Source organism: Solanum stenotomum, unplaced genomic scaffold (genome assembly GCF_019186545.1).
Source record: "Solanum stenotomum isolate F172 unplaced genomic scaffold, ASM1918654v1 scaffold21764, whole genome shotgun sequence".
In the NCBI taxonomy this organism is placed as follows: domain Eukaryota; kingdom Viridiplantae; phylum Streptophyta; class Magnoliopsida; order Solanales; family Solanaceae; genus Solanum; species Solanum stenotomum.
The window spans coordinates 310,216-328,871 of NW_026026690.1; the positions used below are offsets into that span (position 1 = coordinate 310,216).

At 35.3% G+C, this 18,656-nt stretch overlaps 1 protein-coding gene and 1 pseudogene across 1 annotated transcript in view; both read right to left on the reverse strand.

Annotated features, from left to right (window-relative positions):
• Positions 1–16,714, reverse strand: part of LOC125851073 (7-deoxyloganetin glucosyltransferase-like) — a 23,829-nt gene extending 7,115 nt beyond the window's left edge. Inside the window, exons 1-2 of the mRNA XM_049530873.1 lie at positions 15,998–16,714; positions 15,103–15,909 (exon numbers count right to left, since the gene is read on the reverse strand). Coding sequence (XP_049386830.1) covers positions 15,103–15,909; positions 15,998–16,514 — 1,324 coding nt within the window. The 5' untranslated portion in view covers positions 16,515–16,714. The remainder of the gene's footprint in view (positions 1–15,102; positions 15,910–15,997) is intronic.
• On the reverse strand, positions 1,269–2,792 carry LOC125851074 (7-deoxyloganetin glucosyltransferase-like; annotated as a pseudogene).
• Positions 16,715–18,656: the final 1,942 nt, after the last annotated feature.

An 18,656-nucleotide genomic window follows, 5' to 3' on the forward strand; every position in this document is an offset into this window, starting at 1 on the left:
GGGGGGGGGGTGATCGCGAGTTGGGGTGAAAAAATAAAAATTTAAAATTTAAAATATTTTTTAAAAACAAACTTTTTAAAAATAATTTGGAGGTGGGGGTGGGCTGGTAAGGGGGATGGACGGGGGGTGGGGTCGGATGAAAAATAAGAATTTGAATTAGAAAATATATTTTAGAAACAAAGTTTAAATTTTTTATTTTTTTTGGAGGGAGTAGGGGGGATGGAGGGGGGTGGGGTCGAGGGTAGGGTTGGGGGTGGGATGAAAATAAAAATTTGAAATTATAATTATTTTTTAAAAAAACAAACTTAATTTTTTTTTTTGGGAGGTGGGGGTAGGGGCTGAGGGTGGGGTAAAAAAAAAAAAAATTGAAGTTGAAAATATTTTTTTTAAAAAAAGCTTTAAGTTTATTTTTTCAACAAAAAAAAAATTGTAATTTGAAATTGGAGGGAAGTTTTGGAAAATGTTTTCCTTAATTTTTGAAGGGAAGTCATTTTCCTTAAATTTAAAGAAAATAAGTTGATTTGAAAAACATTTTACCCAATCAAACGTGAGAAAATTGAAAAACATTTTCCAGAAAATATTTTCTTTCATACCAAACACACCATAAAAGTCAATATGATATCTTCATCAGAAGCAAGTGCATATATTTTTCACATGTCAATAATAATTGTAAAAGTGTATATTATTGTTGTAACACTGAAAATTATGTAACCTTTACTTCAGGATCTATGGTTATCCAGAGTTTATCATGTATTAGTTATGTTTGCATTAATTATACATAGATTATTATAATGCATTATTTGGTTTGATACATTAAAAATAGTATGTATTGCATTAAGAAAATTATTTATAAAGATACCCTCCACTTTTATTATGGAAAAAATGTAATAAAGATTTTGAGGGGCAATTGGGTCTTTTATCATGTTAATGCATGCATTAAAACCATTGCATTGTTAATACCTAGAAATCCATGATATTAGCAATGCATACCTTAATACACAATAGAGTGTATATCAAACAAGATACTAGTGATTCAAAAGGCTAATAGATGCATTATTTTTACTAATACACTCTATCAAACGATCCCTAATAGAGTTTGAAAATTATTATATATAACTTAGGTAGCTATTACATTAGGGATACTACACACAATATGTTATTTGTTACTAAAAAAAAGGACATCTTGAGGGTGCAAGAGAGCATTTTTATTTCATTTATTTTGTACAACATAACGAGAAAAAGGAAAGCCGACCAACTATTGATTAGTACTACTTTTGCCTAGTGGTTTCGGAGGAGAGTAGAATTTCATTGATCAGTTTGTGTATGTTCAAATATGATGATCCTGTTGGTTTTTTAGCAGCTTCTTCAGCCAATCTCTTCCACTCCATTGCCTTTTTCCTCATATCTTTGCCTTTCTCACCAACCATTAACTCTCTCACAAGACTTTCAACTTCATCCCTTTTTACATTATTATCAATTTCCATTCCGATTCCCCATTGGGTGCATTTGAACAAACAATTAGTCTGTTGTTCTGCGAAAAAGGGCCAACACATCATTGGCACCCCATTGCTGATACTTTCAAAGGTCGAATTCCATCCACTGTGAGTCAAAAAACCTCCAATAGCAGGGTGGCTAAGGACTTGTTCTTGTGCGCACCAACTTATCAACATCCCTCTTTCTTTTGTTTCTTCCATGAATTCAGATGGCAGAGTTGCTTTTTCCCCTGATACAATATCAGGCATTATGATCCACAAAAACTCCATCTGACTATTGGCAAGTTCCCATGCGAATTCAATAAGTTGGTTCGCAGTCATGACAGTGATGCTCCAAAAATTGACATAAACAACAGAATTTGGTTTCTTGGAATCAAGCCATTCTACGCTTTTTGAATCCTCTTTCCAAAGATTGGATCCCAAGCACTCCAAATTCTGGTCCTCAATATGTTTTAAAAGAAAATGCAAGGGTCCAATTGTGTAGACCGGAGGTAGAAGGGCCTGAAGTGATTCAAGAACTTCCTTCTCTAATGGATCAAATGTATTGATAACAATAGCAGAAACTAATTTGCTTCTATCTGTTTCTTGGATGAAGTAGTTGAACAAAAAATCATCTCGATTTGTAATTTCTCAAGAAAGTTGGTAAATCCCTCAGACGTATGCCTTTCATGCTCGGTATCCAATCCAAAGTTGTCTCCAAATGCCCATTTGTTAAGTCACTTGCATCTACGATCTCCCCAAAAACATAAAAGAACACAAGCTAAAACACACACTAATTGAAAAGGGCCATTATAAAACAGGACAAATTAAACAGAGTATACCTTTTAGTGGAAAGTATCCTTTTTCAGCAAGGTCGCGGTAATGCATATAACCTAATAAACCACAAGCACTTGGAGTCCAAAAGAAAACTTGAGCAGCAACTAGAGTGAAGCTCATAAATCCATCAGAAACGATGCACGAGACAGGTGGCACATTGGATGAACACGAATTATTGAGCTTTGCAAGCAATTCCTTGAAAGGACCTAAGCAAGTATTGGTAGTGGATTCACCTAGAAAAGCAATATCTTGAGTTGAATCGGCATCAGATGGTGGAAGGCCATCAGGAATCAGGGAATCAGGGACACGAGACTTAAGTAGACGTCTATGATTGTATTCAGTGTTGACAAAGGTGATGTGAAAACCGTTGTGATTGAGGATTTTGGCTAATTTTAACATTGGATTAATGAGGCCTTGGGCAGGGTATGGTATGCAAACTACATGAAGCTTGTCAAGTTCATGTGTGCTTCTAGTGGAATCCATTTCTAAAGGGGAAAGCATATTGGTCTGATCTTGTCTAGTGGAAGAATGTGCAAGTATTTATAGAGAAAAATAGTGAGATGAACTTGTAAGTTTTGAAAGTTAAGCGATTAACAAAATGAAGATGAAGTAGCAGAAAATGTCATAAATGGTACCTTACCTACCGGTAGGGGTGTGCATCGGTCGGTTCGGTTCAATTTTATGTATTATTGGTTCGGTTTATCGGTTTTCGGTTTTTAAATATGTTAAAGCAATAACCAAATCAATAAGATATTTTTTATCGGCTTTGGTCCTTAACAGTTCGGTTTTCGATTTAACCAATAAGAAAATACTTATAAAACAAATATATGACTTTTCTAATAAATTTGATGCAAAAACAAAATAATGTAACTTTACAAATGCTCAAAAAATAGAAACAATAATAACAAACGTGAAAAAACTATACAAGCGTAACACAAAGAGAAATTAAGAGGAATGAGATTCTTACTTTAGATTTTAGCGTTATTTATAATGTGAAATTGTGAACTCAAAGTCATTGTGAAGGGTGAATTGAAGGCTAAAGGACAAAGATAGTAACTACTAAGGTGTTGAGATTAATATATAATATTTATGTACAAGTAAAAGTAGTAAATTACTAGTCTTAATGGGTTATCGATTTACCCAATAACCCAATATTAAAAATTAATACCGAACCGATAACCCAATATCTTTTTTATAAAACCATTAAAAAACCGTTAACTCAATAACCCAATAACAATAAACCAAAAACATTTTTATCGGTTCGGTTTTTGCACACCCCTACCTACGGGAGTAGATCTGAAATAGTCTCTTAAATATACACTTACTTATCGATTTAGTCTTTAACTATTCAAAAAACTTCAGGTTTGGCCTCTGACTCTTTGCCCAATTTTTATACAAATAGCTTAGTTTTTTATTAATGAATCCAATGCACTTGCGAAATTAAATATTTAACCCATTTTTTCAATTATTTCTCTCTTCCCGTTACTTTTTCTTCAAATTACTCTTATGAAAAGAATCATAATATCAACTATTCAAAATAAAATTATTTTATTCAATGGAGGATAAAAGGAAGCATTTTATTCGGCGCGAATTTTTTTCATACAAAAGAAAAATAAGAGATATGATTTTATTACTCAAATTCATCTAGGTAAAATAAAATGTACACAATAATAAAGTGGATCTATTTCAAAATAACAAAAATCTTTAAAAGAAGAAAGTTGCAAATCTGTTATTATATAAATTTCAACTTCTAAAAAATTAAACATACATACACGTTAATTTACTGTCTTCACTCCCCAAAACGTCACACACACACTTTATTTCAATGTATCACACTTGTATCTTATGAGATACACTTGTATCATCACTAGAAATCACAAAAAAAACGTGTGTTTCCCTGTATGAGACTTGTATTTCATGAAATACCCAGTTTGTACACGTACAACAAATACACTTTCGTTAAATTATTGCCAAATTAGGTTGGAGAAGAGAAAGAAATCGATGGCAAACAGATCTCGCGTGTATGTATTGATCTGTGTTCATAATGCTGAATTGTATGATTCATTATGAACCTCCCGTGCTGCTTGCAATGTTCCGTAGGGATGAGGTTTCGATGAATCTTGCTCTTACATGTCAAGGAAAATATTCCCTTCAAAATATTGACACAGATTTACCCAATGGACGCTGTCTCCTACTTCTCTTGATATATGTATATTTTTTAGACTATATATCTCTAATATTTGAGTAATTCAAAAGCAGTACAAGTTGGAAAATTTGCAAGGGACCAAAAGATTTTGATGTAGCAGTATATGTTGGGAAAATGCGGACTAACACAAAAATATATATGGTCAAATGATAGAAATAAAATGGGAAAATAATGACACCAAGAATTTTACGTGGAAACACTTCTAAATAATGGAAAAACCACGGGTCAAGAGGAGCAATTGATATCACTATAGTAAGGAATTTTACACCGTGTAGTCACGAATACAATACTCAAACTGACTACTACACACTCAAAAGGAATAACACTCTTTTGATTTTTCACCTTACTAAAAATATCGTTCACACTCTATTTTTCTTCACAAACTATTTTCTTGTATAGTCTATGAAAACCTCACAACTCGCTATAGTTTTCTTTCTCTATGAATTGGTATCTTACAAATGAGCTAATAATCTCCTTTTATAGAAGAAATTTGCAACAACAAATTTCAACACCATAATATGTCAAAGTTGCGCCACCGAAAGTTTATAATTATTGTGTTTCTCAACATTTGCTACCACTGCAATTTGCCAACCATTGACAATTGCATGCAACAATTGTGGAAGTCAATAATGGAACAATGGGATTTGATCCCACAAATCTCCCCCTCTAGTCCCATTCACTGGAATGAGGTATCTTCATCTTCTTTAGAGAGAGCTCATACCCACAAATTCTTTTCATAACTCGAACTTGTCTTTCGGTATCGTCTTGGTCAACATATCTGTAGGATTTTCACTTGTGTGGATCTTTTTTATGTGAAATGATTCACTCTGCACTTCCTCACGAATCCAATGATATCTAACGTCGATGTGTTTTGTTCTTGCACGGTACATAGAGTTTTTGCTCAAGTCTATTGCACTCTGGCTGTCACAATAGACAATATACTCCATCGATGCAAACCAAGCTCTTGAAGAAATCGCTTTAGCCATATCATCTCTTTGCCTGCTCCAGTAGCCGCAATATACTCAGCTTCAGTTGTAGATAGTGCAACACATTTCTGCAACTTTGACTGCCATGATATAGCTCCTTCTGAAAAAGTAAACAGATATCCAGTAATGGATTTTCTATTATCAAGGTCACATGTCATATCAACATCTGTATAGCCCTTCAAGATTGAATTTGATGCTACAAAACACAAGCATTCATCTGAGCTTCCTATAAGATACCTGAGTATCCACTTCACAGCTTTCCAATGCTCTTTTCCCGGATTGTCGAGAAATCTGCTGACAACACCAACTGCGTGAGCAATATCAGGCCTAGTGCTTACCATTGCATGCATTAGACTTTCGACGACGGAGGAATATGGAACTTTGGACATGCTCTATTTTTTCTCTCTAGCTGTAGGACACATCTTCTTGGTCAACTTCATATGACCAACAAGAGGTGTACTAACAAGCTTAGCATTCTTCATATTGAAACGCTCTAGTACACATTCAATGTACTTCTTTTGTGACAAATAAATCTTCCTTCCATCTCTGAGACGAGTAATTCTCATGCCCAAAATTTGTTTGGCATGACCCAAGTCTTTCATAGCAAAAAACTTACACAACTCTTTCTTCAACTCGTCAATCTTAGAAGTATTCTTGCCCACAATCAACATATCATCCACATCCAACAAAAGGATGATAAAATCATTGTCAGAAAATTTTTGTACAAATACACAATGATCTGAATAAGTTTTCTTAATGCCTTGCTCCCCCATAACAGATTCAAACTTCTTATACCACTGTCTAGGAGCTTGTTTTAAGCCATAAAGACTCTTTTTGAGTTTGCACACAAAATTTTCTTTACCTTCTACTTTGAAGCCTTCTGGTTGTTCCATATAAATTTCTTCTTCTAGGTCACCGTGAAAGAAAGTCGTCTTCACATCCATATGCTCAATCTCTAAATTAAGACTAGCAGCCAAACCCAGAACTATACGAATCGAGGACATTTTGACAACATGAGAAAATATTTCATCAAAGTCAATACCCTTCCTTTGACCAAATCCCTTAACAACCAATCTAGTTTTGTCCTTGAGTTTCAGGTTGTGTTCTACAACTTTAACTTTGAACACCCACTTGTTCTTCAAAGCTCTCATGTCCTTGGGAAATTTTACCAACTCATAAGTGTAGTTCTCATGCAGAGACTTCATCTTATCTTACATGGCTTCAATCCATTAATCCTTGTGCTCATCTTCCATGGCCTCCTCATAGCATTCAGGTTCTCCCTCATCAGTGAGTAATACATACTCATTGGGTGAATAACGAGAGGAAGGAACCCGTTGTCTTGTACACCTCCTAAGCGGAATATTTGATTCGTCCACAACTTTATGAGCATGAGGATCATCAATAACAATATCATTGTTATTATCAACATCAACATATTGATTCGATACATGATTATGGGCGTCACCATGATCATCAAGCCCAACAACATCATGCATACTTGTGTGAGGAACTTCATCTACATGAGTTATGCCATCAAAACTTGAAGATTCTAGCTTCTCTACTTTGTTATATCTTCAATTGTTTGATTCTCGATGAAAATAATTTCACGGCTTCTCAAGAATTTCTTCTCAATTGGATCATATAACATGTAACCAAATTCATCAAGGCCATATCTAATGAAGATGCATTGTCTTGTCTTGGCATCTAACTTTGACCTCTCATCTTTCGGCACATATACAAAAGCTTTGCAACCAAATACTCTCAAATGATCATAGGAAACATCATTTCTATACCAAACACTATTTGGTTCATCACTTTTCAAAGCAACAGCAGGAGATATATTAATAATATGTGCAGCGGTCAATATAGCCTCACCCCAAAATGAATTCGGCAGCTTTGCTTCAGAAAGCAAATATCTAACGCTTTCCATCAAGGTCCTATTCATCCTCTCAGCCAAACCATTAAGCTGAGGAGTTTTAGGAGGAGTCTTCTGGTGTCTAATACCTTGATGTTTGCAGTATTCGTCAAATGGTCCACATTATTCACCACCATTATCAATACGAATACATTTCAGTTTCTTTCCAGTTTCTCATTCAACTGAAGCCTGAAACTGCTTGAAGACACCAAATACTTGGTCTTTAGTCTTCAAGACACAGACCCAAAGTTTTCTCGAGCGGTCGTCAATAAAAGTGACAAAGTAGATTGCACCACCTAATGTCCTTGTTTTCATTGGACCACATAAATCAGAGTGCACCAATTCAACCAGCTCTGTCTTTCTTGAATGAGGGTAGGACTTAAAGGAAACTCTATTTTGTTTACCAGCCAAGCAGTGCTTACACTTTTCTAATTTAGCATTTTTGAAAATTGACAATAATTTCTTCTTAGCTAAAACATTAAGTCCTTTCTCGTTGATATGGCTAAGCCTCTTATGTCATAACACTGAAGAGTTATCGCTCTGAACCGCATTTACCATATCAACATAAGCAGAGGTCGTAGTCCAGTATAGACCACGACATTTGTTACCACGAGCCACAACCAAGGAACCCTTAATGAGTTAAAATTTTCCATCACCGTTGGTACAACATATCCTTCATCATCCAAAACACCAACAGAAATCAGGTGCAGACGAACATACTCAAGGTTCCAAAATCACCAGGAGTATAGGACGATAAAAAAGCCTTCTTTGATGTCACGTGCTATGCGGCACCAGTGTCCACAACCCAACTTGACTCATCACAAGCAATATTTATCATATCCGCATCAACGACGGTAATAATATCTTCGATGGTGACGGTGGCAAGGCAATTTTCATTGCCATCTTTTTTAGTTTCCTCTTTATTTTTGTTCTCCCTCTTCAACTTCCTGCAGAACTTCTTTGTGTGCTCTTTCATGCCACAATGATAGCACTCAATATCCTTAAGTCTGCCTCTGGATTTGCTCCTATTTTGTTCTCTATTTTGAGAACCATGAGTTTTGTTTTTCCCCTTGGAGCCAGTTATCAAGACATCCGACGAAGAAGAACCTTGAGATTTTCTTCTCATCTCTTCGTTCAAGACACTACTCTTGGCGGAATCCATTGAGATCACACCATCCAGAGCATAATTTGACAATAAAGTTCTAAATATTTCCCAAGAGTCTGGTAGGGAACCAAGTAGAAGCAAGCCTTGAATTTCTTCATCAAATTTAATGCTCATAGTAGATAACTGGTTCATGATCCCCTGAAAATTATTCAGATGGTCTATCATCAGAGAACCATCATGATACTTTAAACTCAACATCTGTTTTATTAAGAACATTTTATTATTGCCAATTTTTCGAGCATACAAACTTTCAAGATGCTCCCATAGGGTTCGACCATGTGTCTCCCCACAAATATGGTTCAACACATTATCGTCAACACATTGCCTAATGAATCCACAAACCTGCCTATGCAACAGATTCCACTCTTCATCTGTTTTATTATTAGGCTTTACAGTGGTAAATAGTGGTTGATAAAAATTCTTGACACAAAGCAGATTTTTCATTTTCACCTTCCAAATGGCATAATTAACACCATTTAAAGTAACTATTCTACTTGTATTAGCTTCCATCGTTTCCCCCCAAAAAATATAGTTATTGCAAACCAAAGTAAATCTTTTCTGATGTGGAAGTTCAGACTGTGCTGCAACCACAGAGCTTACTCAGATAAAACCTTGGCTTTGATACTAGTTTGTTGGGTAAACGCGGACTAACACAAAAATATATATGGTCAAATGATAAAAATAAAATGGGAAAATAATGACACCAAGAATTTTACGTGAAAACCCTTCTAAATAAGGGAAAAACCACAGGCCAAGAGGAGCAACTGATATCACTATAGTAAGGAATTTTACACCGTGTAGTCACGAATACAATACTCAAACTGACTACTACACACTCAAAAGGAATAACACTCTTTTGATTTTCCACCTTACTAAAAATATCGCTCACACTCTATTTTTCTTCACAGATTATTTTCTTGTATAATCTATGGAATCCTCACAACTCTCTATATTTTTCTTTCACTGTGAATTGGTATCTTACAAATGAGTTAATAAGCTCGTTTTATAGAAGAAATTTGCAACAGCAAATTTCAACACCATACACAATATGTCAAAGTTGTGCTGTTGAGAGAAAATGAAAGAAGTATTGGTATTTCCTAAAAGTAGTTAGTCTATAACTCACTCCAAGGTTAGTTAGATAGTAACGGTCATAAAGTACTTTATATAAGAGAGGCTTAGGTGTAATTGTAAAATTAGTTTTTTTCCTTCTCTGATTAAGTTCTTTGGTTAATAAAACAAATACATAATTTCTCTCTTCTTCTTCTTCTTCTCCTCTTTTCTCCTCTCTTTAGTTCTGGAATTTACTTCCAAGAACAATTTCATGGTATCGAAGGCGAGAGTTTCTTGCTAGTTGTTCGATCCTATAGTCGAAGGTTTCAACTGTGGTGTCAAGTGTGATTCAAGATCTGGAGAGTGTAACAATGGTGAGTACAGAAACTGAAGTTACAGGGTCAACTAGCCATAGTGGATCTCAGCCCAGTGTGATTGACTATAATCATCTTCTGTTTCTTAATCCTTCAGATGTCAGTGGTGACCAAATCATATCTTTTCAACTTACAAGTATTGAAAATTACTCAGTTTGGTATAGATCCATGCGGGTAGCCCTTTTGGGTAGAAATAAGTTGGGTATGGTAGATGGGACTTGTGCTAAAGATAAGTTTCCAAATGAATTGGGGAACCATTGGGAGAGGGTGAATGCAATAGTACTGGCCTAGATAAGGAACTATGTTGCTAAAGAATTACTTGGGGGTATAATGTATGCCTCGATAGCTAAATCAGTGTGGGATGATCTATATGAAAGATTCCACAAAGTTGATGGTGTGAGAACTTTCAATCTGCACAAGAATATTGCTTCTTTGAGTCAAGAAAATATGCATGTCTGTGTGTGTATTTCTCAAAACTTAAAGACTTATGGGATAAATTTGAGGCACTACTTCCAGCACCAGGGTGTGATTGTGATAAATCGAAAGACTTTGTGGTATATCTTCAGAAACTGAAGTTGTTTCAATTCTTAATAGGGTTGAATGACTTGTATGTTCAAGCAAGAAGTCAAATCTTACTGATGAGCCCTTTGCCCTCAGTAAATCAAGCCTATGCCATGATTGTGAGTGATGAAAGTCATAGGGCTGGAGTTTCAAGTGTTCGGGTGTTGGGAGTAAGGCCAATAACTTATTTGAAAGAGTTTGAAATGGCTTTGTACTCAAGAAGTCAGGGACAAAGGCCTAAAAAAACTACAATGTTCAGTGTGATTTATGCAAACTAAGGGGTCATAGTAGAGAGAATTGTTGGAAGTTGAATGGCTATCCTCCTAATTTTAAAACGAAGAGAAAACAAAAGTTGGAAGAAGGAGCTGCCTACAATGTGTTAACTGGTCAGTTTGATGAACAAGACACTCAGGCCAGTTCAAAGACAGGTGATCAATGAAGGTCTGACGTACATATGTCTATGATAAGTCAAATGGGTAAAGCAGCCTTCACACAGGAGCAATACAATCAGATTCTGCAGATGATTCACACAAGTAGTGTGTCACCTTCTCAAGAAACTGGTTCAGCAGATGTGGCAAATGTTGCAGGTATTAGCAGCGTTTCCTTCCCTTCTTCTGAGTCAAAACAGTGGATCATAGATACAGGGGCTACACATCATATAGTGTCTAAGTTAAGTTTGCTTGATGAGTCTTCTATAGTACAACCTGAAGTAGTAAAAAAGGTCTGTCTTCCTAATGGTAATACAGCTGTAGTGACTAATGTGGGTAGAAGTTGTTTGTCTGAGGGAAATAATGTCTCTAATGTTCTTCATATACCTCAGTTTAGTTATAATTTGCTCTCAGTGTCTAAAGTAACCAAAGAATGGCAGTGCTCAGTTAGTTTCTTCCCTGATTTCTGTGTGTTCCAGGATTTTTACACTGGGAAGGTGAGAGCAATTGGAAGGATTAATGGTGGGCTATATTTTCTAACTGATCAGAGTGTTAAGAAGTCCATCAAGGAAGGAGCAAATGAAGCATTAGTTGCAAATACTCTAGAGAAGAAGAAGCAAGCAGAAGTGGACTTGTGGCATAGAAGGCTTGGACATGTGTCTTCTAGTGTACTAAAAAAAGGTTTATCTGTAAAGAAATTTGTGGATATAGATGATACACTAAAAAAGTGTTTTGTGTGTCCTAGTGCAAAATAGACTAGGTTGTCTTTTCCTTCTAGCAATATTAAAACTACTTGTTGCTTTGATCTTGTGCACATGGACTTATGGGGTCCCTATAAAGTTCCAACTATGAATGGTAATAGGTACTTCTTGACAGTTGTTGATGATTTCTCGAGAGTAACTTGGGTGTTTTTGTTGAAATTAAAGACTGATGTTTTTATCCAAGTTAAGTAGTTTGTCATTTATGTGCAGACAGTTTCATAAGGTAGTAAAAATGATAAAACAAATAATGGGTCTGAATTTGTGAATTCACTGTGCAGTAGCCTGTTCAAAAACCTTAGAATTATTCATCATACAACATATGCTTACACTCCTCAGCAAAATGGAGTGGTAGAAAGAAAGCACAGACACATTTTAGAGGTAACAAGAGCACTAAGGTTTCAAAGGGAAATTCCAATAGTGTTCTGGGGGAATTGTGTTTTAGCAGCTGTGTACATCATAAATAGGTTGCCAAGCTCAGTTGTACATTATCAAACTCCATATGAAAGGTTGTATGGGAAGAAGCCAAGCTATGATCATCTAAGAGTAGTGGGGTGTTTGTGTTATGCTAAGGTACTTAATGAGCATGACAAATTGTTGACTAGAACAAAGCCTACTGTGGTTATGGGGTTTTCTGATACTCAAAAAGGGTATGTCTTGTATGACATGAAAAATAAGTCCTTCTGTGTAAGCAGAGATGTCTCCTTTAGAGAAGATATTTTTCCTTTTAAGGAACAGAATAAGGCTGTTAAAGAGCCTCAGTGTGTGTTTCCTGTGAGTGATCAGTCATATAGGCTAAGTGACACAATTACAAATGATGAGACAATTCAAGTTACTCCTGAGATAGATGATGAGAGTCATGAATCTACAGGTTCACAAGATGTAGTCTTAGACTCTTAGAGTAACCAACATGAGGTGACACAAGAGGCTACTGATACAGACATATCTCACAAGGTGCAAGATCAGAGGAAGTCAACTAGAGACAGGAAAACACCAATCTGGATGACTGATTTTGTCTCTTTAAACATTCACAAAGGTGTGCCTTATGCTCTGTCTAAGTATGTCTCTTATGAGAGGTTATCAAAAAAGTATTTGGCATGTGTAGCAGCCTATTCATTAGTGTCTAAACTAGCCTCCTACTTAGAGGCAAGTAGAGATTCAAGGTGGGTTCAGGCTATGAAAGAGGAAGTAGATGCCTTGAATCACAATCATACTTAGGATGTGGTTGATTTACCTGAAGGCAAGAAACCTATTGGGTGCAGATGGGTGTACAAGGTAAAGTATAAGGCCTCAGGTGAGGTAGAAAGATTTAAAGCTAGGCTTGTTGCAAAAGGGTACAATCAAAGAGAAGGTATAGATTTTAAAGAGACTTTCTCTCCTGTAGTAAAAATGAAAACTGTAAGAACTGTGTTGGTAACAGCAGCAAGGAAAAAATGGTTTGTTCATCAGATGGATATTTATAATGCCTTTTTGAATGGTGACCTGACTGATGAGATATATATGGACTTGCCTCAGGGATTTGCAAGCCAGGGGGGAAACAAGGTGTGTAGACTAGTCAAATCCCTATATGGTTTAAAACAAGCTCCTAGACAATGGAATACGAAGTTGTCAGAGGTGTTGTTGAGGTTCAGGTTTGTTCAAAGTCAATATGATCCCTCTTTGTATATTAAGAAGACGCCTGAAGGAGTCATACTTGTATTAGTATATGTAGATGATATGTTGGTCACTGGTGATAGTCTGAAGCTGACAGAGGAAACCAAAAATACTTTGCGAAAAGCTTTCAAGATGAAAGATTTGGGAGAATTAAAATTTTTCCTTGGTATTGAGTTTGCAAGATCTGACAAAGGAATACTGATGCATCAGAAAAGATATGTATTAGAGCTATTGGCTGACTTGGGGTTAGGAGCAGCGAAGCCAGCTGGAGCTCCCATGGACTATAACCTGAAACTCACCTCAAGACAGTTTGATGAACATGTCAAGCACATGAAATCAAGTGATGATCCTCCTACTGACCAAAGGGCATACCAAAGGTTAATTGGGAAACTGCTCTATCTAACAATGACCAGACCTGATATAGCATTTAGTGTACAAACTCTAAGTCAGTTTCTACAATGTCCTAAAAAGTCACATATGGAAGCTGCAGTTAGAGTGGTAAGGTATGTCAAAAATCAGCCAGGGTTAGGAGTTCTTTTGTCTAGTAGTTCAGAAGAAAAGATCAGTGCTTATTGTGATGCTGATTGGGCATCTTGTCCATAGACTATCTAGTCTGTAACTGGTTATTTTGTGAAGCTGGAAAATTCAATAGTAGCTTGGAAGTCAAAGAAACAGACTACAGTTTCCAGAAGTTCTGCAGAAGCAGAGTTCAGGAGTCTTGCAGCTATTGTAGCGGAACTAGTATGGATACTAGGCTTGATGAAGGAAATTGGAAGTGAGGTAACACTCCCTATGAGTGTCTTCAGTGATAGCAAGTCTGCAATGCAAATAGCAGCAAATCCTGTTTATCACGAGAGGACAAAACACATAGATGTTGATTGCTATTTCATCAGAGAAAAAATACTTCAAGGAATTATTACTACAAGTTACATTTCAACACAAGAACAACCAGTTGATATGTTGACTAAGGGGTTTACTAGAGTTCAACACAACTATCTTAATTCCAAGCTAGGATTGTGTGATATATTCTCCCCTTCCTAGCTTGAGGGGAGTGTTGAGAGAAAATGAAAGAAGTGTTGGTGTTTCCTAAAAGTAGTTAGTCTATAACTAACTCCAAGGTTAGTTAGATAGTAACGGTCATAAAGTACTTTATATAAGAGAGGCTTAGGTGTAATTGTAAAATTAGTTTTTTCCCTTCTCTGATTAAGTTCTTTGGTTAATAAAACAAATACATAATTTCTCTCTTCTTCTCCTCTCTTCTCCTCTCTTTAGTTCTGGAATTTACTTCCAAGAACAATTTCATGTGCCACCGAAAGTTTATAATTGTTGTGTTTCTCAACATTTGCTGCCACTGCAATTTGCCAACCTTGCCAACCATTGACAATTGCATGCAGCAATTGTTGAAGTCAATAATGGAACAATGGGGCTGGACCCCACAGTATATAACAAACTGTTTCTCTTTTATCATTATTAGAACACATTACAACACCAAGTTACAACATAACAAAAAAGCAAAAGGGAAACAAGAATTAAAGGATGATGCCAACACAAGAAATAATGAAAATCAACCACCTAATGTTTGAGGAGAATTTCATTGATCAATTTGTCTATGTTCACATAAGATGATCCTGTTGGTTTTGCAGCCGCTTCTTCAGCCAATTTCTTCCACTCCATTGTCTTTTTCTTCATATCTTTACCTTTCTCGCCGACTATTAACTCTCTCACAAGACTTTCAACTTCATCCCTTTTTACATTATTGTCAATTTCCATTCCAATTCCCCATTGGGTGCATTTGAACCAACAATTAGTCTGTTGTTCCGCGAAGAACGGCCAGCAGATCATTGGCACACCATTGCCAATACTTTCAAGGGTCGAATTCCATCCACTGTGAGTCAAGAACCCTCCAATAGCAGGGTGGCTAAGGACTTGTTCTTGCGGGCACCAACTTGTCAACATCCCTCTTTCTTTAGTTTCTTCCATGAATTCGGGTGGAAGAATTGCTTCTTCCCCTGATACAATATCAGGTCTTATGATCCATAAAAATTCCATTTGACTATTGGCAAGTCCCCACGCGAATTCAATAAGTTGGTTCGCGGTCATGACGGTGATGCTCCCAAAATTAACATAGACAACAGAATTCGGTTTCTTGGAATCAAGCCATTCTACACTTTTTGGATCCTCTTTCCAAAGATTGGATCCCAAGCGCTCCAAATTCTTGTCCTCAATATGTTTTACAAGAAAATGAAGGGGGCCAATCGTGTAGACCGGAGGAAGAAGTGTCTGAAGTGATTCAAGAACCTCCTTCTCTAATGGATCAAATGTGTTGATTACAATAGCAGAAACCGATTTGCTTCTATTTGTTTCTTGGATGAGGAAGTTAAACAGAAAATCATCTGGAATTGTACTTCTCAAGAAACTTGGTAAATCCCTCAGACGTATGTCTTTCATGCCGGGTATCCAATCCAAAGCGGTCTCCAAATAGCCATTCGTTAAGTCACTTGCATCTACAATTTCCCCAAGAACAAAGGTTAAAACACAAACATATATAAAAATGGGGCCATTTTAAAACAGGACAAATGAATCAGAGTATACCTTTAAGTGGAAAGTATCCTTTTTTAGCAAGTTCGTGGTAATGCATGTAACCTAATAAACCACAAGCACTTGGAGTCCAAAAGAAAACTTCAGGGATGCCTAATTCTTGAGCAGCAGCTAGAGTGAAGCTCATAACACCATCGGAAATGATGCACGATACAGGTGGGACGTTAGATGAACAAGTGTCATTGAGCTTTGCAAGCAATTCCTTGAAAGGGCCTAAACAAGTTTTGGTAGTGGATTCACACAGAGCAGGAATATCTTGAGTTGAATCAGCATCACAAGGTGGGAGGCCATCAGGAATGGTCTCGAATTGAAAGGATGGCAAACCTTTGAGGGAATCAGGGCCGCGAGACTTAAGGAGACGTCTATGATTGTATTCATTGTTGACAAAAGTGATGTGAAAGCCTTTGTGATTGAGGATTTTGGCTAATTTTAACATTGGATTAATGTGACCTTGGGCAGGGTATGGTATGCAAACTGCATGAGGCTTGTTATGATTTCCAATGGAACCCATATTTCTAAAAAGAAAATTAGCTTATGGATTGTTCAGAAGGGGAAAAAGATTGGTTTGATTTTGGCTGGTTGAAGAATGTGCAGGTATGTATTTATAGAAGAGGTAGTGAGATGATAATTGTGAAGTGAAAGATCAAGCAAGAAATTTTGAAAGGGGAGAACAGTCAAAGTTTGAATTCCAACACCTGGACAGTGGACACAATTAGCAGCACAAGCTTTTAATTTCTCACTGCAAATTAATGAAAAATTAAACCATCGTTTTTCATTCATTTCCTGTCTAACCAAAGATCATGACGTATATATCACAAGATTAAAAGATATTTTGATACATTTGATATATCTTTAATTTAAGATCACAAAATTCAAAAAATTATTTTATCTTGTTAAACTCTGTTAAAGTATGTGATCATCTCATGTAAAAGCTTAAGTTATTAGAGAGAGCACACTTTTATTAGTTAAATGATATTCTCAACACCACAACAAGTCAAAATAGATCAAACAAATAGAATGAAGAAAGTACTATATTTTCTTTTCTCACTAACTCTATCAAAATATACATAGAAATAACGATTAAACATTTTCTAATAAAGAAATAGTACTAATATTTTAATAGTGTGAGTTGTTTCCTTCTTTTTCCTCCTTCGCTAGCTCCCAGCTTATTAAACTTACTTTTATTCTTTGCATTTTATTCATCACTATTCCCACCCACCTACTGCAAAAAGAGATTCTCAAATGAAAAAAATATATATCATACAGTTAGCGTATCATATACACTTTTGAAAAACAATAATAATTATCTTGATCGTTGCCCTCTGAAATGTATACGTAAAGGTCTTTGTCGATTCTTATCAACTATTAAACTATGACTAAGATAATGTTTATTAAAACAATTTATGCACAAAACTACTTGATTCTCTTGGTGTGATGTATTGATCTTGGAACAACCAAATTCACTAGTTTAAACAGTTACTTAATATATCTTATTGATTATTTAATATATATCATAATTTTTATTAAGGGTGTGCTATATTTGGGGTTTAAATTCGAAACTCCTTCATTCAAATAGACAATCATTATCACTGCATCAAAGGCATAGCTTTTGTCAAAAGTGTCCAACTTTAAATATATATTTTTTAAGTATAAAATTTAACATATATATATAACGTAATTTCCAAGAAAGGGTGTCCTGGACACCCTTGGTAGCTGTAGCTACGCCACTGTTTGCAATATTAATATGGTAAAAAAGAAAAAAACATATTTTAAGTAGCTGTAGTTTTATGACCGGGAAGAAAGGGGTACTTTTAGTGGTAATAGGCTTTTGTTTATTGATTTGAATCTTGGCGCCTTATGAGACAAACGCTGCAAAAAGATTTTGTGATCTGTTAGAATTAATGGGGGAAATAAAGGAATTTTATACCTTAATGATGTAAAAATTATTTAAACAAGATTACTTATTAAATAATTATAATTATTTTTTCTTATAAATATGGAGTAATTAATAATCTTATAAAAATCTTGACCCGCCTGCCTGATAAAAATTTACTAATTAATAATATACACTACAATAACAACCTAGAATGTACATTAATTAAAAACTTAAGATTTTCAAGAAGTTCTACCTTTTTTTAATTAATTAATTGAGGGTATAATAGGTAAAAAAAAATTATAATTAATTGAGGGTATAATAGGTAAAAAAAATACAATTTTACCCCTATTAATTATGAAGTGCATTAATTAAAAACTTAAGATTTTCAAGAAGTTCTACCTTTTTCAAAATAATTAATTGAGGGTATAATAGATAAAAAAAAATTGTTCTTTCTTGATTTGTCAAAATGTACAAGTAATTAGGAACAACTAAAAAAGGAAAAGTGGACAAATAATTAGGGACATAGGGAGTAGATCAATGTTAAATCATTTTCAAGTTTCAATGCAACATGTAATAATTGACATAAGATTATCTCATTTAAATTGATTGTGAATTGGTCCTATCTAGCATGGTTCATGTGACCTCGAGGGAGAGATGAGTATATTGTGTTCTATATAAATGAATTGATGATATTTATTTTTATAAATTTAAAATAAATAAATTATTTAAATTTTAAGAATATATAAGTATAATAATTTATTTATTTATTAGATTTAT